Raw genomic sequence first — 16,103 nt, forward strand, 5'->3', positions numbered from 1 at the left:
CCTGTGGCGTCCAAACCACTAAAGTGTCGAAATTCTAGCCTGAACAATAGTAAACACAGTGAGCTCTGGTTAATTCTGTGCAGTACTAATGAACGGACCAATAACTGGCGCTGTTACATGTGTGTACCTACTCAGTTCACTGACCAATCAGGGGGCGCGTTGCTGAGTCTGGCTGTGTCGTTGCCTGGTCACCAAAGCGCTGCTCAGACACAGCAGCAGCGTGCAGATAACCGCACCAACCGAGGACAGAGGAAGAGCGTTCATATGGTCCACCGAGCGTGTTCTTTACGTGAAGAATCTGAAATGGTGAAGCTGCGGACGAGATGTCTGCTTATGGGTACGAGCTCAGCAGTACACCGTGGTAACACACGCGCAATACGCCCGACGAAGCCTTTAAGTCAAAATATAGAAAGACCATTATTCGACCATGACCACGGGAAAAGTGTTGAGAGGAAGAGGAGGAACAGAAGAAGATTGTAATTTTTTGTCATTGATTCTGGCTCTCTTACCTGCACTGTTATTGTGTCATCGGGCAAGACCCAGTACACTTCCACTATGGACGTCGTGTTTGCTTCTCCAACGGGTGAAAGGAAAGATGCCACTGGTGCAGGGCAGCCGAGGCTTCAGGTGCACATGAGGAAGTGTTAGATGCTTCAGACTGTGTGAGGTTGTTGCTTTGTCTTGCAGGAGATGCGGCTGTGGGGAAGAGCTCTCTGTGCCACATCTTCCACAGTGAAGGGGTCCAGTTCCAGAGGAGCTACAACATGGTGAGAGCTGCTCCCCCTCCTCCTCTCCTCCTCTTCCTCGACATCCTCTCGTCTTCTCCTACCTTCTCCTCCTTCTCTCCTACCCTCTTTCTCCTGCAGCATGTTGGTTTCCACATGTATGAAGTTGTCCATGTGCTCTGTTTGCAGACGGCTGGAGTGGAGCTGGTCACTAAATGTGTCACTATCCCAGAGAGTGGACACAGTGTGGTGAGTCTCTCCACACAACAGGCCCATTCACACACACGTACACACAGAGCGTCTTGGTCGTTTTGCGAGGGATCAGGATTTTACTTTGATGACACTCGACATACAAAATGTTCTCTGCAAACTCGGGATGATTTAGGCTGCCAAATATTTCCTTTTTGGTTCTTCCTGTGGATCAGTCCTGCCCATCACCTTTACCTTTCACTATTTTTCAATTCCGTTGGGAAGAGAAACAGTTTGAAAAGAGGTTTGCAGTCACACACATCTGATTAACTTTTGCATTTATGGAGTTCGCAAACAAATTTCTCGAGCCGTTTTCCGCTGTTAAGATCCAACAACCACACAATTAACGATGTCCGAATCCCAAAACTAAAAGATGACAATATCAGAACCAGAAACAAAAGTGATATGGTTCAAAAGACCCCCCCCCCCTAATTTTCAATTCTATTGACAATCCTTGTTCTCACATGACCCTACTGTGGCAAAATGCAGATGAATTCCCGGGTGAGGCTGTATGTGTCTGAGCCAATGTGTGGGTGCAGAAGTGTATATGTGTGTGTGCCTACTGTGTCTTCAGGAGCTGTACCTGGTCGACTGTCCTGGGAAGGATCTGCTGGCAGAGGCCTGTGAGAAGATGGTGAGAGGAGCCTCCCCCTGAGCCAGTGCTGCCCTGTTCTGTCTTTACTTTTAGATTATGATTTGTCACCTCTATCTCCGTAACTGCTGCAGTCAGGCTCATTTGGTCTTAAAATGTTCGTATTAACCCATTGTACATGATCATGGTGTTTGCATTTCACTGTTTTGACCTCGGCTCCATATTCGCCCCATAACTGCTAGTGTCGGTGAGCTTCATTTGGCTGGCGACTTCTTTATACAGTCTACAATTCAGGCACAGTAAAGAGGTGCTGCAGATGGTACTACACTGCCACCTTGTGTTCTCCAGGGTCTATGTCTAAATATATCCAGACCTACACTGAAAAAAAGGTCACTGGATTTGCATAAAAAGTTCTAGAAAGTGGTCGCATGCAATGAAATTCTGTTTAGGCTTTGAAACTTATTTTGATCCCCTCTACACATATTTTTCTCAGAACATGAACGTCACTTTTTCATGTTGATGAAATTTGATCAAATCATGCTGAATATGCATATTTATCATGAAATGTATAAATATGTATCATTGAATTTAACTGATCTAATTCTGTCTTTAGTTTTCCACAGTTGTGTTTTGTCTTAAACAGAATCAAACACACAGAGCACAGGGACAGAGACACACAGTCTGCAGCTGGACAGTGTGAAGATTTATTCCAGTGAAGAAGCTCTGGTCTCTTTGGACACAGGAATAACACATGATGATCACATTCTGATCATCTACTCTGATGTACATGTTTAAATACACTTAAAGTACTTATTACTACAATAATGGACCAGAACAGAAGAACATGAACATCAGAACTGTATCTGCAGAAACAAAACTCACCATGAGCTGCTTTTCTTCCTCTAATCACAGTAACAGGGAGGGCATCTGGTATAAAGTCCTCTAGTGCCACATCATCCTGTAGAAACACGATAACTGTTTCAGTAGGAAGTACATTTTGAAAAAAAAATCTTTTATAATCATGTTAGTTGGTTTACTTACTTTGTTCACCTGTGCTCTGTGTTTTGTTGGTTCTCAGGGTGAAAAAATGCATAGCACACTCAGTTGGCCGATGTCCAAATACTTTTTTATTAACAAAATAACGTTTTGGCAAAAAAAGCCTTCATCAGATATTTTTCTTGTCTTGGACCATAGCACACAAAATGGTTGCCAGCCCAGGTGCCCATATACCCCCTGGTGGTTCTCAAACATCTTCCTTTTTTCTGAAATATACAGAGATTTTTTTAGCCTTTTTATTTTAATTGTTAACCTCACTTTCAAAATGGTGCAAAAAACCCTAGTGCATTTTTGAGTCGTTTGGGGGCACTGATGAGCCATTTTATTTATGTTTGGAAAATGGAAATAGCCAAAACGTAGAGAAGCGCAAGTTTTACCAGATGGTAAAATTTCAGGACTTTTCGTCATTGTTCAGTGGGTGAAAAATGGGTGAGTTGGTTAGGAAAAAAACAAAAGAAAGAAATATAGCTGCAAGCGGCAATGATCGACCCTCGCGTGTGCCTACACTGTGTCCCGCAAACGCCACGCCCACTAACACATGCCCTAGCCCTAACTCTTAACCTAACATAACCTAACCTAACTATTCTATTCAAATCATCTAGGGGGCGCTATTGCACCCATTTTTGTATTTTCTTACATCAGTCTGTTTAGGGTCGGGGTGTGAACCCACGATTAAAATTTAAGTGAAATTGGCCAAAGTTTGTGTGATTTGTCAATTTTACCAATGGAATAACATGGAGCGTTTATGTCATTACTTTGGCAATAGCGTAAAAAATATGATATGGCGAGGGTCCGTGGTCACTATGGGTGAGTCACGTCACGCCATTCTATTTTCCGGCCACTAGGAGCATTGCTTTGCGATACTAATAGGCCTTTCACCAGCTTCTGGTGCTCGGGCCTAATAAGTCAGTTAATGAACTCAAAAACAAAAACAACTAAAGGACAGCAGTGACAATGACTGTAACTGTAAAAACAAAAAGACAAAATGACAAAAAACACTTAAACAGGCTGGATACATTTTAATAAACTTTAAAACATTTAAAAATGCAGCTACCTGTGTGTCATGAGCCCCACACACAGTTCCCCCATCACACAGCTCAGCTTTTAAAAACAGCAGGACCGTCCTATCACAACAAGTTATTAAAAAATGCACATTCTCATTCTTGTTTCCTCATCACAAACATACGTAGAGTTGTGTTTCATTTACAAACATTTAACACACAAATCCTGCACGTGTGGCAATAGGCTGTGTTCTTCTTTCAAACAGAAAACACTCTGTTCCACCTTGTGATGTCATGTGCCAATCTCTACTAAACAAAAGGTTAAAGAGCTGTTAAACTGAAAACTAACGCTTCATCAGTAGGTAGAAGAGAGTATTTAGAACTCTGGAGATGTGGACAGACTAATTCAATTCAATTCAATCTTTATTAAGAACACATGATATCTGGTTCATAGTATAAAAAAAAAACTAAAAAAAAACTGAGACACTGGTGTGTCTCTCAACCACACTGAGAGACACTGAGTGTGGTTGTGTGTCTCTCTCAGTGTGGTTGTGTCTCTCTCAGTGTGGTTGTGTCTCTCTCAGTGTGGTTGTGTCTCTCTCTCAGTGTGGTTGTGTCTCTCTCAGTGTGGTTGTGTCTCTCTCTCAGTGTGGTTGTGTCTCTCTCTCAGTGTGGTTGTGTCTCTCTCAGTGTGGTTGTGTGTCTCTCTCAGTGTGGTTGTGTCTCTCAGTGTGGTTGTGTCTCTCAGTGTGGTTGTGTCTCTCTCAGTGTGGTTGTGTCTCTCTCAGTGTGGTTGTGTCTCTCAGTGTGGTTGTGTGTCTCTCAGTGTGGTTGTGTGTCTCTCTCAGTGTGGTTGTGTCTCTCAGTGTGGTTGTGTGTCTCTTCAGTGTGGTTGTGTCTCTCTCAGTGTGGTTGTGTGTCTCTCAGTGTGGTTGTGTCTCTCTCTTAGTGTGGTTGTGTCTCTCTCAGTGTGGTTGTGTGTCTCTCAGTGTGGTTGTGTGTCTCTCTCAGTGTGGTTGTGTGTCTCTCAGTGTGGTTGTGTGTCTCTCAGTGTGGTTGTGTGTCTCTCTCAGTGTGGTTGTGTGTCTCTCTCAGTGTGGTTGTGTCTCTCTCAGTGTGGTTGTGTCTCTCTCAGTGTGGTTGTGTCTCTCTGTGTTGTGTCTCTCAGTGTGGTTGTGTGTCTCTCAGTGTGGTTGTGTCTCTCTCAGTGTGGTTGTGTCTCTCAGTGTGGTTGTGTCTCTCTCAGTGTGGTTGTGTGTCTCTTTCAGTGTGGTTGTGTCTCTCAGTGTGGTTGTGTGTCTCTCAGTGTGGTTGTGTTCTCTCTCAGTGTGGTTGTGTGTCTCTCAGTGTGGTTGTGTGTCTCTCTCAGTGTGGTTGTGTGTCTCTCAGTGTGTGTGTGTGTCTGTGTGTGGTGTGTGTCTCTCAGTGTGGTTGTGTCTCTCAGTGTGGTTGTGTCTCTCTCAGTGTGGTTGTGTGTCTCTCTCAGTGTGGTTGTGTCTCTCAGTGTGGTTGTGTCTCTCTCAGTGTGGTTGTGCCTCTCAGTGTGGTTGTGTGTCTCTCTCAGTGTGGTTGTGTCTCTCTCTCAGTGTGGTTGTGTGTCTCTCAGTGTGGTTGTGTGTCTCTCTCAGTGTGGTTGTGTGTCTCTCAGTGTGGTTGTGTCTCTCTCAGTGTGGTTGTGTGTCTCTCTCAGTGTGGTTGTGTCTCTCAGTGTGGTTGTGTGTCTCTTTCAGTGTGGTTGTGTCTCTCTCAGTGTGGTTGTGTGTCTCTCTCAGTGTGGTTGTGTCTCTCAGTGTGGTTGTGTGTCTCTCTCAGTGTGGTTGTGTCTCTCAGTGTGGTTGTGTGTGTTGTTGTGTGTCTCTCAGTGTGGTTGTGTGTCTCTCTCTCAGTGTGGTTGTGTGTCTCTCTGTGGTGGTGTGTGTGTCTCTCTCAGTGTGGTTGTGTGTCTCTCTCAGTGTGGTTGTGTGTCTCTCAGTGTGGTTGTGTCTCTCTCAGTGTGGTTGTGTCTCTCTCAGTGTGGTTGTGTCTCTCAGTGTAGTTGTGTCTCTCTCTCAGTGTGGTTGTGTCTCTCAGTGTGGTTGTGTGTCTCTCAGTGTGGTTGTGTGTCTCTCAGTGTGGTTGTGTGTCTCTCTCAGTGTGGTTGTGTCTCTCAGTGTGTTTGTGTGTCTCTCTCAGTGTGGTTGTGTGTCTCAGTGTGGTGTGTGTCTCTCTCAGTGTGGTTGTGTCTCTCTCTCAGTGTGGTTGTGTCTCTCAGTGTGGTTGTGTGTCTCTCAGTGTGGTTGTGTCTCTCTCAGTGTGTTGTGTCTCAGTGTGTTGTGTCTCTCTCAGTGTGGTTGTGTCTCTCAGTGTGGTTGTGTGTCTCTCTCAGTGTGGTTGTGTCTCTCAGTGTGGTTGTGTCTCTCTCTCAGTGTGTTGTGTGTCTCTCTCAGTGTGGTTGTGTGTCTCTCAGTGTGGTGTGTGGTTGTGTGTCTCTCTCAGTGTGGTTGTGTCTCTCAGTGTGGTTGTGTGTCTCTCTCAGTGTGGTTGTGTGTCTCTCAGTGTGGTTGTGTCTCTCTCAGTGTGGTTGTGTCTCTCTCAGTGTGGTTGTGTGTCTCTCTCAGTGTGGTTGGTGTCTCTCTCAGTGTGGTTGTGTGTCTCTCAGTGTGGTTGTGTCTCTCTCAGTGTGGTTGTGTCTCTCAGTGTGGTTGTGTGTCTCTCTCAGTGTGGTTGTGTGTCTCTCAGTGTGGTTGTGTGTCTCTCAGTCAGTGTGTTGTGTGTGTGTCTCTCAGTGTGGTTGTGTGTCTCTCTCTCTCTCAGTGTGGTTGTGTGTGTCTCTCAGTGTGGTTGTGTGTCTCTCTCAGTGTGGTTGTGTGTCTCTCAGTGTGGTTGTGTGTCTCTCTCAGTGTGGTTGTGTCTCTCTCAGTGTGTGTTGTGTCTCTCTCAGTGTGGTTGTGTCTCTCTCAGTGTGGTTGTGTCTCTCAGTGTGGTTGTGTGTCTCTCTCAGTGTGTTGTGTCTCTCAGTGTGGTTGTGTGTGTCTCTCTCAGTGTGGTTGTGTCTCTCAGTGTGGTTGTGTGTCTCTCTCTCTCAGTGTGGTTGTGTCTCTCTCAGTGTGGTTGTGTGTGTGTCTCTCTCTCTCAGTGTGGTTGTGTGTCTCTCTCAGTGTGGTTGTGTGTCTCTCTCAGTGTGGTTGTGTCTCTCTCAGTGTGGTTGTGTCTCTCAGTGTGGTTGTGTCTCTCTCAGTGTGGTTGTGTGTCTCTCAGTGTGGTTGTGTCTCTCTCAGTGTGGTTGTGTGTCTCTCAGTGTGGTTGTGTGTCTCTCTCAGTGTGGTTGTGTGTCTCTCAGTGTGGTTGTGTGTCTCTCTCAGTGTTGTGTGTCTCTCTCAGTGTGGTTGTGTCTCTCTCAGTGTGGTTGTGTGTCTCTCTCAGTGTGGTTGTGTCTCTCTCTCAGTGTGGTTGTGTCTCTCAGTGTGGTTGTGTGTGTCTCTCTCAGTGTGGTTGTGTGTCTCTCAGTGTGGTTGTGTCTCTCTCAGTGTGGTTGTGTGTCTCTCAGTGTGGTTGTGTCTCTCTCAGTGTGGTTGTGTCTCTCTCAGTGTGGTTGTGTCTCTCTCTCAGTGTGGTTGTGTCTCTCAGTGTGGTTGTGTGTCTCTCTCAGTGTGTGTGTTGTGTCTCTCAGTGTGGTTGTGTGTCTCTCTCAGTGTGGTTGTGTGTCTCTCAGTGTGGTTGTGTGTCTCTCTCAGTGTGGTTGTGTCTCTCTCAGTGTGGTTGTGTCTCTGTGTGGTTGTGTCTCTCTCAGTGTGGTTGTGTGTGTCTCTCAGTGTGGTTGTGTGTCTCTCTCAGTGTGGTTGTGTCTCTCTCTCAGTGTGGTTGTGTCTCTCTCAGTGTGGTTGTGTGTCTCTCTCAGTGTGGTTGTGTGTCTCTCTCAGTGTGGTTGTGTGTCTCTCTCAGTGTGGTTGTGTGTCTCTCTCAGTGTGGTTGTGTGTCTCTCTCAGTGTGGTTGTGTCTCTCTCAGTGTGGTTGTGTGTCTCTCTCTCAGTGTGGTTGTGTCTCTCTCAGTGTGGTTGTGTGTCTCTCTCAGTGTGGTTGTGTGTCTCTCAGTGTGGTTGTGTGTCTCTCTCAGTGTGGTTGTGTGTCTCTCAGTGTGGTTGTGTCTCTCTCAGTGTGGTTGTGTGTCTCTCAGTGTGGTTGTGTGTCTCTCTCAGTGTGGTTGTGTTCTCTCAGTGTGGTTGTGTGTCTCTCTCTCTCAGTGTGGTTGTGTGTCTCTCAGTGTGGTTGTGTCTCTCTCAGTGTGGTTGTGTCTCTCTCTCAGTGTGGTTGTGTGTCTCTCTCAGTGTGGTTGTGTGTCTCTCTCAGTGTGGTTGTGTCTCTCTCAGTGTGGTTGTGTGTCTCTCAGTGTGGTTGTGTGTGTCTCTCTCAGTGTGGTTGTGTGTCTCTCTCAGTGTGGTTGTGTGTCTCTCTCAGTGTGGTTGTGTCTCTCAGTGTGGTTGTGTCTCTCTGTCAGTGTGGTTGTGTGTCTCTCTCAGTGTGGTTGTGTCTCTCTCTCAGTGTGGTTGTGTCTCTCTCAGTGTGGTTGTGTCTCTCTCTCAGTGTGGTTGTGTGTCTCTCAGTGTGGTTGTGTGTCTCTCTCAGTGTGGTTGTGTGTCTCTCTCAGTGTGATTGTGTGTCTCTCTCAGTGTAGTTGTGTGTCTCTCTCAGTGTGGTTGTGTGTCTCTCAGTGTGGTTGTGTCTCTCAGTGTGGTTGTGTGTCTCTCTCAGTGTGGTTGTGTGTCTCTCAGTGTGGTTGTGTGTCTCTCTCAGTGTGGTTGTGTCTCTCAGTGTGGTTGTGTGTCTCTCTCAGTGTGGTTGTGTCTCTCAGTGTGGTTGTGTGTCTCTCAGTGTGGTTGTGTCTCTCTCAGTGTGGTTGTGTGTCTCTCAGTGTGGTTGTGTGTCTCTCTCAGTGTGGTTGTGTCTCTCTCAGTGTGGTTTGTGTCTCTCAGTGTGGTTGTGTCTCTCTCTCTCAGTGTGGTTGTGTCTCTCTCAGTGTGGGTTGTGTGTTGTCTCTCTCAGTGTGGTTGTGTCTCTCTCAGTGTGGTTGTGTCTGTGTCTCTCAGTGTGGTTGTGTGTGTCTCTCTCTCAGTGTGGTTGTGTCTCTCAGTGTGGTTGTGTCTCTCAGTGTGTGTTCTCTCAGTGTGGTTGTGTGTGTCTCTCAGTGTGGTTGTGTGTGTCTCTCTCTCAGTGTGGTTGTGTCTCTCTCTCAGTGTGGTTGTGTGTCTCTCTCAGTGTGGTTGTGTGTCTCTCTCAGTGTGGTTGTGTGTCTCTCTCAGTGTGATTGTGTGTCTCTCTCAGTGTAGTTGTGTGTCTCTCTCAGTGTGGTTGTGTGTGTCTCTCAGTGTGGTTGTGTCTCTCAGTGTGGTTGTGTGTCTCTCTCAGTGTGGTTGTGTGTCTCTCAGTGTGGTTGTGTGTCTCTCTCAGTGTGGTTGTGTCTCTCAGTGTGGTTGTGTGTCTCTCTCAGTGTGGTTGTGTGTCTCTCTCAGTGTGGTTGTGTGTCTCTCAGTGTGGTTGTGTGTGTCTCTCAGTGTGGTTGTGTCTCTCAGTGTGGTTGTGTGTCTCTCTCAGTGTGGTTGTGTCTCTCTCAGTGTGGTTGTGTCTCTCAGTGTGGTTGTGTCTCTCTCTCAGTGTGGTTGTGTCTCTCTCAGTGTGGTTGTGTGTCTCTCAGTGTGGTTGTGTGTCTCTCTCAGTGTGGTTGTGTCTCTCTCAGTGTGGTTGTGTGTCTCTCTCAGTGTGGTTGTGTCTCTCAGTGTGGTTGTGTCTCTCTCTCAGTGTGGTTGTGTCTCTCAGTGTGGTTGTGTGTCTCTCTCAGTGTGGTTGTGTGTCTCTCTCAGTGTGGTTGTGTCTCTCAGTGTGGTTGTGTCTCTCAGTGTGGTTGTGTGTCTCTCTCAGTGTGGTTGTGTGTCTCTCAGTGTGGTTGTGTGTCTCTCTCAGTGTGGTTGTGTCTCTCTCTCAGTGTGGTTGTGTGTCTCTCAGTGTGGTTGTGTCTCTCTCAGTGTGGTTGTGTGTCTCTCAGTGTGGTTGTGTCTCTCTCAGTGTGGTTGTGTCTCTCAGTGTGGTTGTGTCTCTCTCAGTGTGGTTGTGTCTCTCAGTGTGGTTGTGTGTCTCTCTCAGTGTGGTTGTGTCTCTCAGTGTGGTTGTGTCTCTCAGTGTGGTTGTGTGTCTCAGTGTGGTTGTGTCTCTCAGTGTTGTTGTGTGTCTCTCAGTGTGGTTGTGTGTCTCTCAGTGTGGTTGTGTGTCTCTCAGTGTGGTTGTGTGTCTCTCTCAGTGTGGTTGTGTGTCTCTCAGTGTGGTTGTGTCTCTCAGTGTGGTTGTGTGTCTCTCAGTGTGTTGTGTGTGTGTCTCTCAGTGTGGTTGTGTCTCTCAGTGTGGTTGTGTGTGTGTGTCTCTCTCAGTGTGGTTGTGTCTCTCTCAGTGTGGTTGTGTGTCTCTCTCAGTGTGGTTGTGTGTCTCTCTCAGTGTGGTTGTGTCTCTCTCAGTGTGGTTGTGTGTCTCTCTCAGTGTGGTTCTCTCAGTGTGGTTGTGTCTCTCTCAGTGTGGTTGTGTCTCTCAGTGTGGTTGTGTGTCTCTCTCAGTGTGGTTGTGTCTCTCAGTGTGGTTGTGTGTCTCTCTCAGTGTGGTTGTGTGTCTCTCAGTGTGGTTGTGTCTCTGTGTGTCTCTCTCAGTGTGGTTGTGTGTCTCTCTCAGTGTGGTTGTGTGTCTCTCTCAGTGTGGTTGTGTCTCTCTCAGTGTGGTTGTGTCTCTCAGTGTGGTTGTGTCTCTCAGTGTGGTTGTGTGTCTCTCAGTGTGGTTGTGTGTCTCTCAGTGTGGTTGTGTGTCTCTCTCAGTCTCTCTCAGTGTGGTTGTGTCTCTCTCAGTGTGGTTGTGTGTCTCTCTCAGTGTGGTTGTGTCTCTCAGTGTGGTTGTGTCTCTCTCAGTGTGGTTGTCTCTCTCTCAGTGTGGGTTGTGTCTCTCTCTCAGTGTGGTTGTGTCTCTCTCAGTGTGGTTGTGTCTCTCTCTCAGTGTGGTTGTGTGTCTCTCAGTGTGGTTGTGTGTCTCTCTCAGTGTGGTTGTGTGTCTCTCTCAGTGTAGTTGTGTGTCTCTCTCAGTGTGGTTGTGTGTCTCTCAGTGTGGTTGTGTGTGTCTCTCAGTGTGGTTGTGTCTCTCTCAGTGTGGTTGTGTGTCTCTCAGTGTGGTTGTGTGTCTCTCTCAGTGTGATTGTGTGTCTCTCTCAGTGTAGTTGTGTGTCTCTCTCAGTGTGGTTGTGTGTCTCTCAGTGTGGTTGTGTCTCTCAGTGTGGTTGTGTGTGTGGTCTCTCTCAGTGTGGTTGTGTGTCTCTCTCAGTGTGGTTGTGTGTCTCTCAGTCAGTGTGGTTGTGTGTCTCTCAGTGTGGTTGTGTCTCTCTCAGTGTGGTTGTGTGGTGTCTCTCTCAGTGTGGTTGTGTGTCTCTCTCAGTGTGGTTGTGTGTCTCTCTCAGTGTGGTTGTGTCTCTCAGTGTGGTTGTGTGTCTCTCAGTGTGGTTGTGTGTCTCTCTCAGTGTGGTTGTGTCTCTCTCAGTGTGTTGTGTCTCTGTCAGTGTTGTCTCTCAGTGTGGTTGTGTCTCTCTCAGTGTGGTTGTGTGTCTCTCAGTGTGGTTGTGTCTCTCAGTGTGGTTGTGTCTCTCAGTCAGTGTGGTTGTGTGTCTCTCTCAGTGTGGTTGTGTGTCTCTCTCTCTCAGTGTGGTTGTGTGTGTCTCTCTCAGTGTGGTTGTGTGTCTCTCAGTGTGGTTGTGTGTCTCTCTCAGTGTGGTTGTGTCTCTCTCAGTGTGGTTGTGTGTCTCTCAGTGTGGTTGTGTGTCTCTCTCAGTGTGGTTGTGTGTCTCTCAGTGTGGTTGTGTGTGTCTCTCAGTGTGTGTGTTGTGTCTCAGTGTGGTTGTGTGTCTCTCAGTGTGGTTGTGTCTCTCAGTGTGGTTGTGTGTCTCTCAGTGCAGTGTGGTTGTGTGTCTCTCTCAGTGTGGTTGTGTGTCTCTCTCTCTCAGTGTGGTTGTGTGTCTCTCTCAGTGTGGTTGTGTGTCTCTCTCAGTGTGGTTGTGTGTCTCTCTCAGTGTGGTTGTGTGTCTCTCTCAGTGTGGTTGTGTCTCTCAGTGTGGTTGTGTGTCTCTCTCAGTGTGGTTGTGTGTCTCTCAGTGTGGTTGTGTCTCTCAGTGTGGTTGTGTCTCTCTCAGTGTGGTTGTGTCTCTCTCTCTCAGTGTGGTGTGTGTCTCTCAGTGTGGTTGTGTCTCTCTCTCTCAGTGTGGTTGTGTCTCTCAGTGTGGTTGTGTGTCTCTCTCTCTCTCAGTGTGGTTGTGTCTCTCAGTGTGGAGTGTGGTTGTGTCTCTCTCAGTGTGGTTGTGTGTCTCTCTCAGTGTGGTTGTGTCTCTCTCAGTGTGGTTGTGTGTGTCTCTCTCTCAGTGTGGTTGTGTGTCTCTCAGTGTGGTTGTGTGTCTCTCTCAGTGTGGTTGTGTCTCTCTCAGTGTGGTTGTGTGTCTCTCTCAGTGTGGTTGTGTCTCTCAGTGTGGTTGTGTCTCTCTCAGTGTGGTTGTGTCTCTCTCAGTGTGGTTGTGTGTCTCTCTCAGTGTGGTTGTGTCTCTCTCTCAGTCTCAGTGTGGTTGTGTCTCTCTCAGTGTGGTTGTGTGTCTCTCTCAGTGTGGTTGTGTGTCTCTCAGTGTGGTTGTGTCTCTCTCAGTGTGGTTGTGTGTTGTCTCTCTCTCTCAGTGTGGTTGTGTGTCTCTCAGTGTGGTTGTGTGTCTCTCTCTCAGTGTGGTTGTGTGTCTCTCTCAGTGTGGTTGTGTGTCTCTCTCAGTGTGGTTGTGTCTCTCTCAGTGTGTTGTGTGTCTCTCAGTGTGGTTGTGTCTCTCTCAGTGTGGTTGTGTGTCTCTCTCAGTGTGGTTGTGTGTCTCTCAGTGTGGTTGTGTGTCTCTCTCAGTGTGGTTGTGTCTCTCTCAGTGTGGTTGTGTGTCTCTCTCAGTGTGGTTGTGTCTCTCAGTGTGGTTTCTCTCAGTGTGGTTGTGTCTCTCAGTGTGGTTGTGTGTCTCTCTCAGTGTGGTTGTGTGTCTCTCAGTGTGGTTGTGTGTCTCTCTCTCTCAGTGTGGTTGTGTGTCTCTCAGTGTGGTTGTGTGTCTCTCTCAGTGTGGGTGTGTGTCTCTCTCAGGTGTGTTGTGTGTCTCTCTCAGTGTGGTTGTGTCTCTCTCAGTGTTGTGTGTCTCAGTGTGGTTGTGTGTCTCTCAGTGTGGTTGTGTCTCTCTCAGTGTGGTTGTTGTGTTCTCTCAGTGTGGTTGGTGTGTCTCTCTCTCAGTGTGGTTGTGTCTCTCTCAGTGTGGTTGTGTGTCTCTCTCAGTGTGGTTGTGTCTCTCTCTCAGTGTGGTTGTGTCTCTCAGTGTGGTTGTGTGTCTCTCTCAGTGTGGTTGTGTCTCTCAGTGTTGTTGTGTGTCTCTCAGTGTGGTTGTGTCTCTCAGTGTGGTTGTGTGTCTCTCAGTGTGGTTGTGTGTGTCTCTCAGTGTGGTTGTGTCTCTCAGTCAGTGTGTTGTGTGTGTGTCTCTCTCAGTGTGGTCTGTGTGTCTCTCTCTCAGTGTGGTTGTGTGTCTCTCAGTGTGGTTGTGTGTCTCTGTGTCTCAGTGTGGTTGTGTCTCTCAGTGTGGTTGTGTCTCTCTCAGTCTCTCTCTCTCAGTGTGGTTGTGTCTCTCTCAGTGTGGTTGTGTGTCTCTCTCAGTGTGGTTGTGTGTCTCTCTCAGTGTGTTGTGTGTCTCTCTCTCAGTGTGGTTGGTGTGTCTCTCTCAGTGTGGTTGTGTGTCTCTCAGTGTGGTTGTGTGTCCTCTCAGTGTGTTGTGTTGCTCTCTCAGTGTGTCTCTCATGTGTGGTGTGTTGTCTCTCTCAGTGTGGTTGTGTGTCTCTCAGTGTGGTTGTGTGTCTCTCTCAGTGTGGTTGTGTGTCTCTCTCTCAGTGTGGTTGTGTCTCTCTCTCAGTGTGGTTGTGTCTCTCTCAGTGTGGTTGTGTGTCTCTCAGTGTGGTTGTGTGTCTCTCAGTGTGGTTGTGTGTCTCTCAGTGTGGTTGTGTGTCTCTCTCAGTGTGGTTGTGTCTCTCAGTGTGGTTGTGTGTCTCTCTCAGTGTGGTTGTGTGTGTGTGTGTCTCTCTCAGTGTGGTTGTGTCTCTCTCTCTCTCTCAGTGTGGTGTGTGTCTCTCTCAGTGTGTGTTGTGTCTCTCAGTGTGGTTTGTGTCTCTCTCAGTGTGGTGTGTGTCTCTCAGTGTGGTTGTGTGTCTCTCTCAGTGTGGTTGTGTCTCTCTCAGTGTGGTTGGTGTCTCTCAGTGTGGTTGTGTGTCTCTCTCAGTGTGGTGTGTGTCGTCTCAGTGTGTGTTTGTGTCTCTCAGTGTGTTGTGTCTCTCAGTGTGTCAGTGTGTTGTGTCTCTCTCAGTGTGGTTGTGTGTCTCCTCTCAGTGTGGTTGTGTGTGTCTCTCTCAGTGTGGTTGTGTGTCTCACTCTCAGTGTGGTTGTGTCTCTCTCAGTGTGGTGTGTGTCTCTCTCAGTGTGGTTGTGTCTCTCTCTGTGTGTTGTGTCTCTCTCAGTGTGGTTGTGTGTCTCTCAGTGTGGGTTGTGTCTCTCAGTGTTTGTGTCTCTCTCAGTGTGGTTGTGTGTCTCTCAGTGTGGTTGTGTGTCTCTCTCAGTGTGGTTGTGTGTCTCTCTCTCAGTGTGGTTGTGTGTCTCTCTCTCTCTCAGTGTGGTTGTGTCTCTCAGTGTGGTTGTGTCTCTCTCAGTGTGGTCTCTCTGTCAGTGTGGTTGTGTCTTGTGGTTGTGTGTCTCTCAGTGTGTTTGTGTCTCTCTCAGTGTGGTTGTGTGTCTCTCAGTGTGTTGTGTGTCCTCTCTCAGTGTTTGTGTCTCTCAGTGTGGTTGTGTGTGTCTCTCAGTGTGGTTGTGTGTCTCTCAGTCAGTGTGGTTGTGTCTCTCAGTCTCTCTCAGTGTGTTGTGTTGTGTGTCTCTCTCAGTGTGGTTGTGTTTTCTCTCAGTGGTGTGTCTTGTTGTGTCTCTCAGTGTGGTTGTGTGTCTCTCAGTGTGTGTCTCTCAGTGTGTGTGTCTCTCTCTCAGTGTGGTTGTGTCTTCTCAGTGTGGTTGTGTGTCTCTCTCAGTGTGGTTGTGTGTCTCTCTCAGTGTGGTTGTGTGTCTCTCAGTGTGGTTGTGTCTCTCAGTGTGTTGTGTCTCTCTCAGTGTCTCTCTCAGTGTGGTTGTGTGTCTCTCAGGTGTGTTGTGTCTCTCTCAGTGTGGTTGTGTGTCTCTCTCAGTGTGGTTGTGTCTCTCTCAGTGTGGTTGTGTGTGTCTCTCTCAGTGTGTTGTGTCTCTCTCAGTGTGGTTGTGTGTCTCTCTCAGTGTGGTTGTGTCTCTCTCAGTGTGGTGTGTGTTCTCTCAGTGTGGTGTGTGTCTCTCAGTGTGGTTGTGTCTCTCTCAGTGTGGTTGTGTGTGTCTCTCTCAGTGTGGTTGTGTCTCTCTCAGTGTGGTTGTGTGTCTCTCAGTGTGTTGTGTGTCTCTCTCAGTGTGATTGTGTTCTCTCTCAGTGTGTGTGTTCTCTCAGTGTAGTGTGTGTCTCTCTCAGTGTGTGGTCTCTGTGTGTTGTGTCTCTCAGTGTGGTTGTGTGTTCTCTCTCAGTGTGGTTGTGTCTCTCAGTTGTGTTCTCTCTCAGTGTGGTTGTGTCTCTCAGTGTGGTTGTGTGTCTCTCTCTCAGTGTGGTTGTGTCTCTCTCAGTGTGGTTGTGTGTCCTCTCAGTGTGGTTTGTGTGTCTCTCTCAGTGTGGTTGTGTCTCTCTCAGTGTGGTGTGTGTGTGTCTCTCTCAGTGTGTTGTGTCTCTCAGTGTGGTTGTGTCTCTCTCAGTGTGGTTGTGTCTCTCTCTCTCTCAGTGTGGTTGTGTCTCTCAGTGTGTGTTGTGTGTCTCTCAGTGTGGTTGGTGTCTCTCTCAGTGTGGTTGTGTGTCTCTCAGTGTGGTTGTGTGTCTCTCAGTGTGGTTGTGTCTCTCAGTGTGGTTGTGTCTCTCCTCAGTGGGTTGTGTGTCTCTCAGTGTGGTTGTGTCTCTCTCTCAGTGTGGTTGTGTCTCTCTCAGTGTGGTTGTGTGTCTCTCAGTGGTTGTGTGTCTCTCAGTTGTTGTGTCTCTCTCAGTGGTGTGTGTCTCTCTCAGTGTGGTTGGTGTGTCTCTCAGGTGTGTTGTGTGTCTCTCTCAGTGTGGTTGTGTGTCTCTCAGTGTGGTTGTGTCTGTCTCAGTGTTGGTCTGTTCTCTCAGTGTGGTTGTGTGTCTCTCAGTGTGTTGTGTCTCTCAGTGTGTGTGTTCTCTCAGTGTGGTTGTGTCGTCTCTCGTGTGGTTGTGTCTCTCTCAGTGTGGTTGTGTCTCTCTCTAGTGTGGTTTGTGTGTCTCAGGGTGGTGTGTTCTCAGTGTGTGTCTCTCAGTTGGTCTCCTCTCAGTGTGGTTGTGTCTCTCAGTCTCTCTCAGTGTGTGTTGTGTCTCTCAGT

The 16,103-nt window shown here is 47.8% G+C and overlaps 1 protein-coding gene across 1 annotated transcript in view; it reads left to right on the forward strand.

Annotated features, from left to right (window-relative positions):
• Positions 1–184: 184 nt before the first annotated feature.
• The window catches only part of ift27 (intraflagellar transport 27 homolog (Chlamydomonas)), an 18,966-nt gene continuing 3,047 nt past the window's right edge, over positions 185–16,103 (forward strand). The window contains exons 1-4 of the mRNA XM_055157955.1: positions 185–337; positions 688–767; positions 915–974; positions 1,549–1,608. Coding sequence (XP_055013930.1) covers positions 265–337; positions 688–767; positions 915–974; positions 1,549–1,608 — 273 coding nt within the window. The 5' untranslated portion in view covers positions 185–264. The remainder of the gene's footprint in view (positions 338–687; positions 768–914; positions 975–1,548; positions 1,609–16,103) is intronic.

The sequence above is a fragment of the Boleophthalmus pectinirostris genome, unplaced genomic scaffold (genome assembly GCF_026225935.1).
Source record: "Boleophthalmus pectinirostris isolate CB_2022bp ecotype Guang Dong unplaced genomic scaffold, ASM2622593v1 HiC_scaffold_22, whole genome shotgun sequence".
In the NCBI taxonomy this organism is placed as follows: Eukaryota; Metazoa; Chordata; class Actinopteri; order Gobiiformes; family Gobiidae; genus Boleophthalmus; species Boleophthalmus pectinirostris.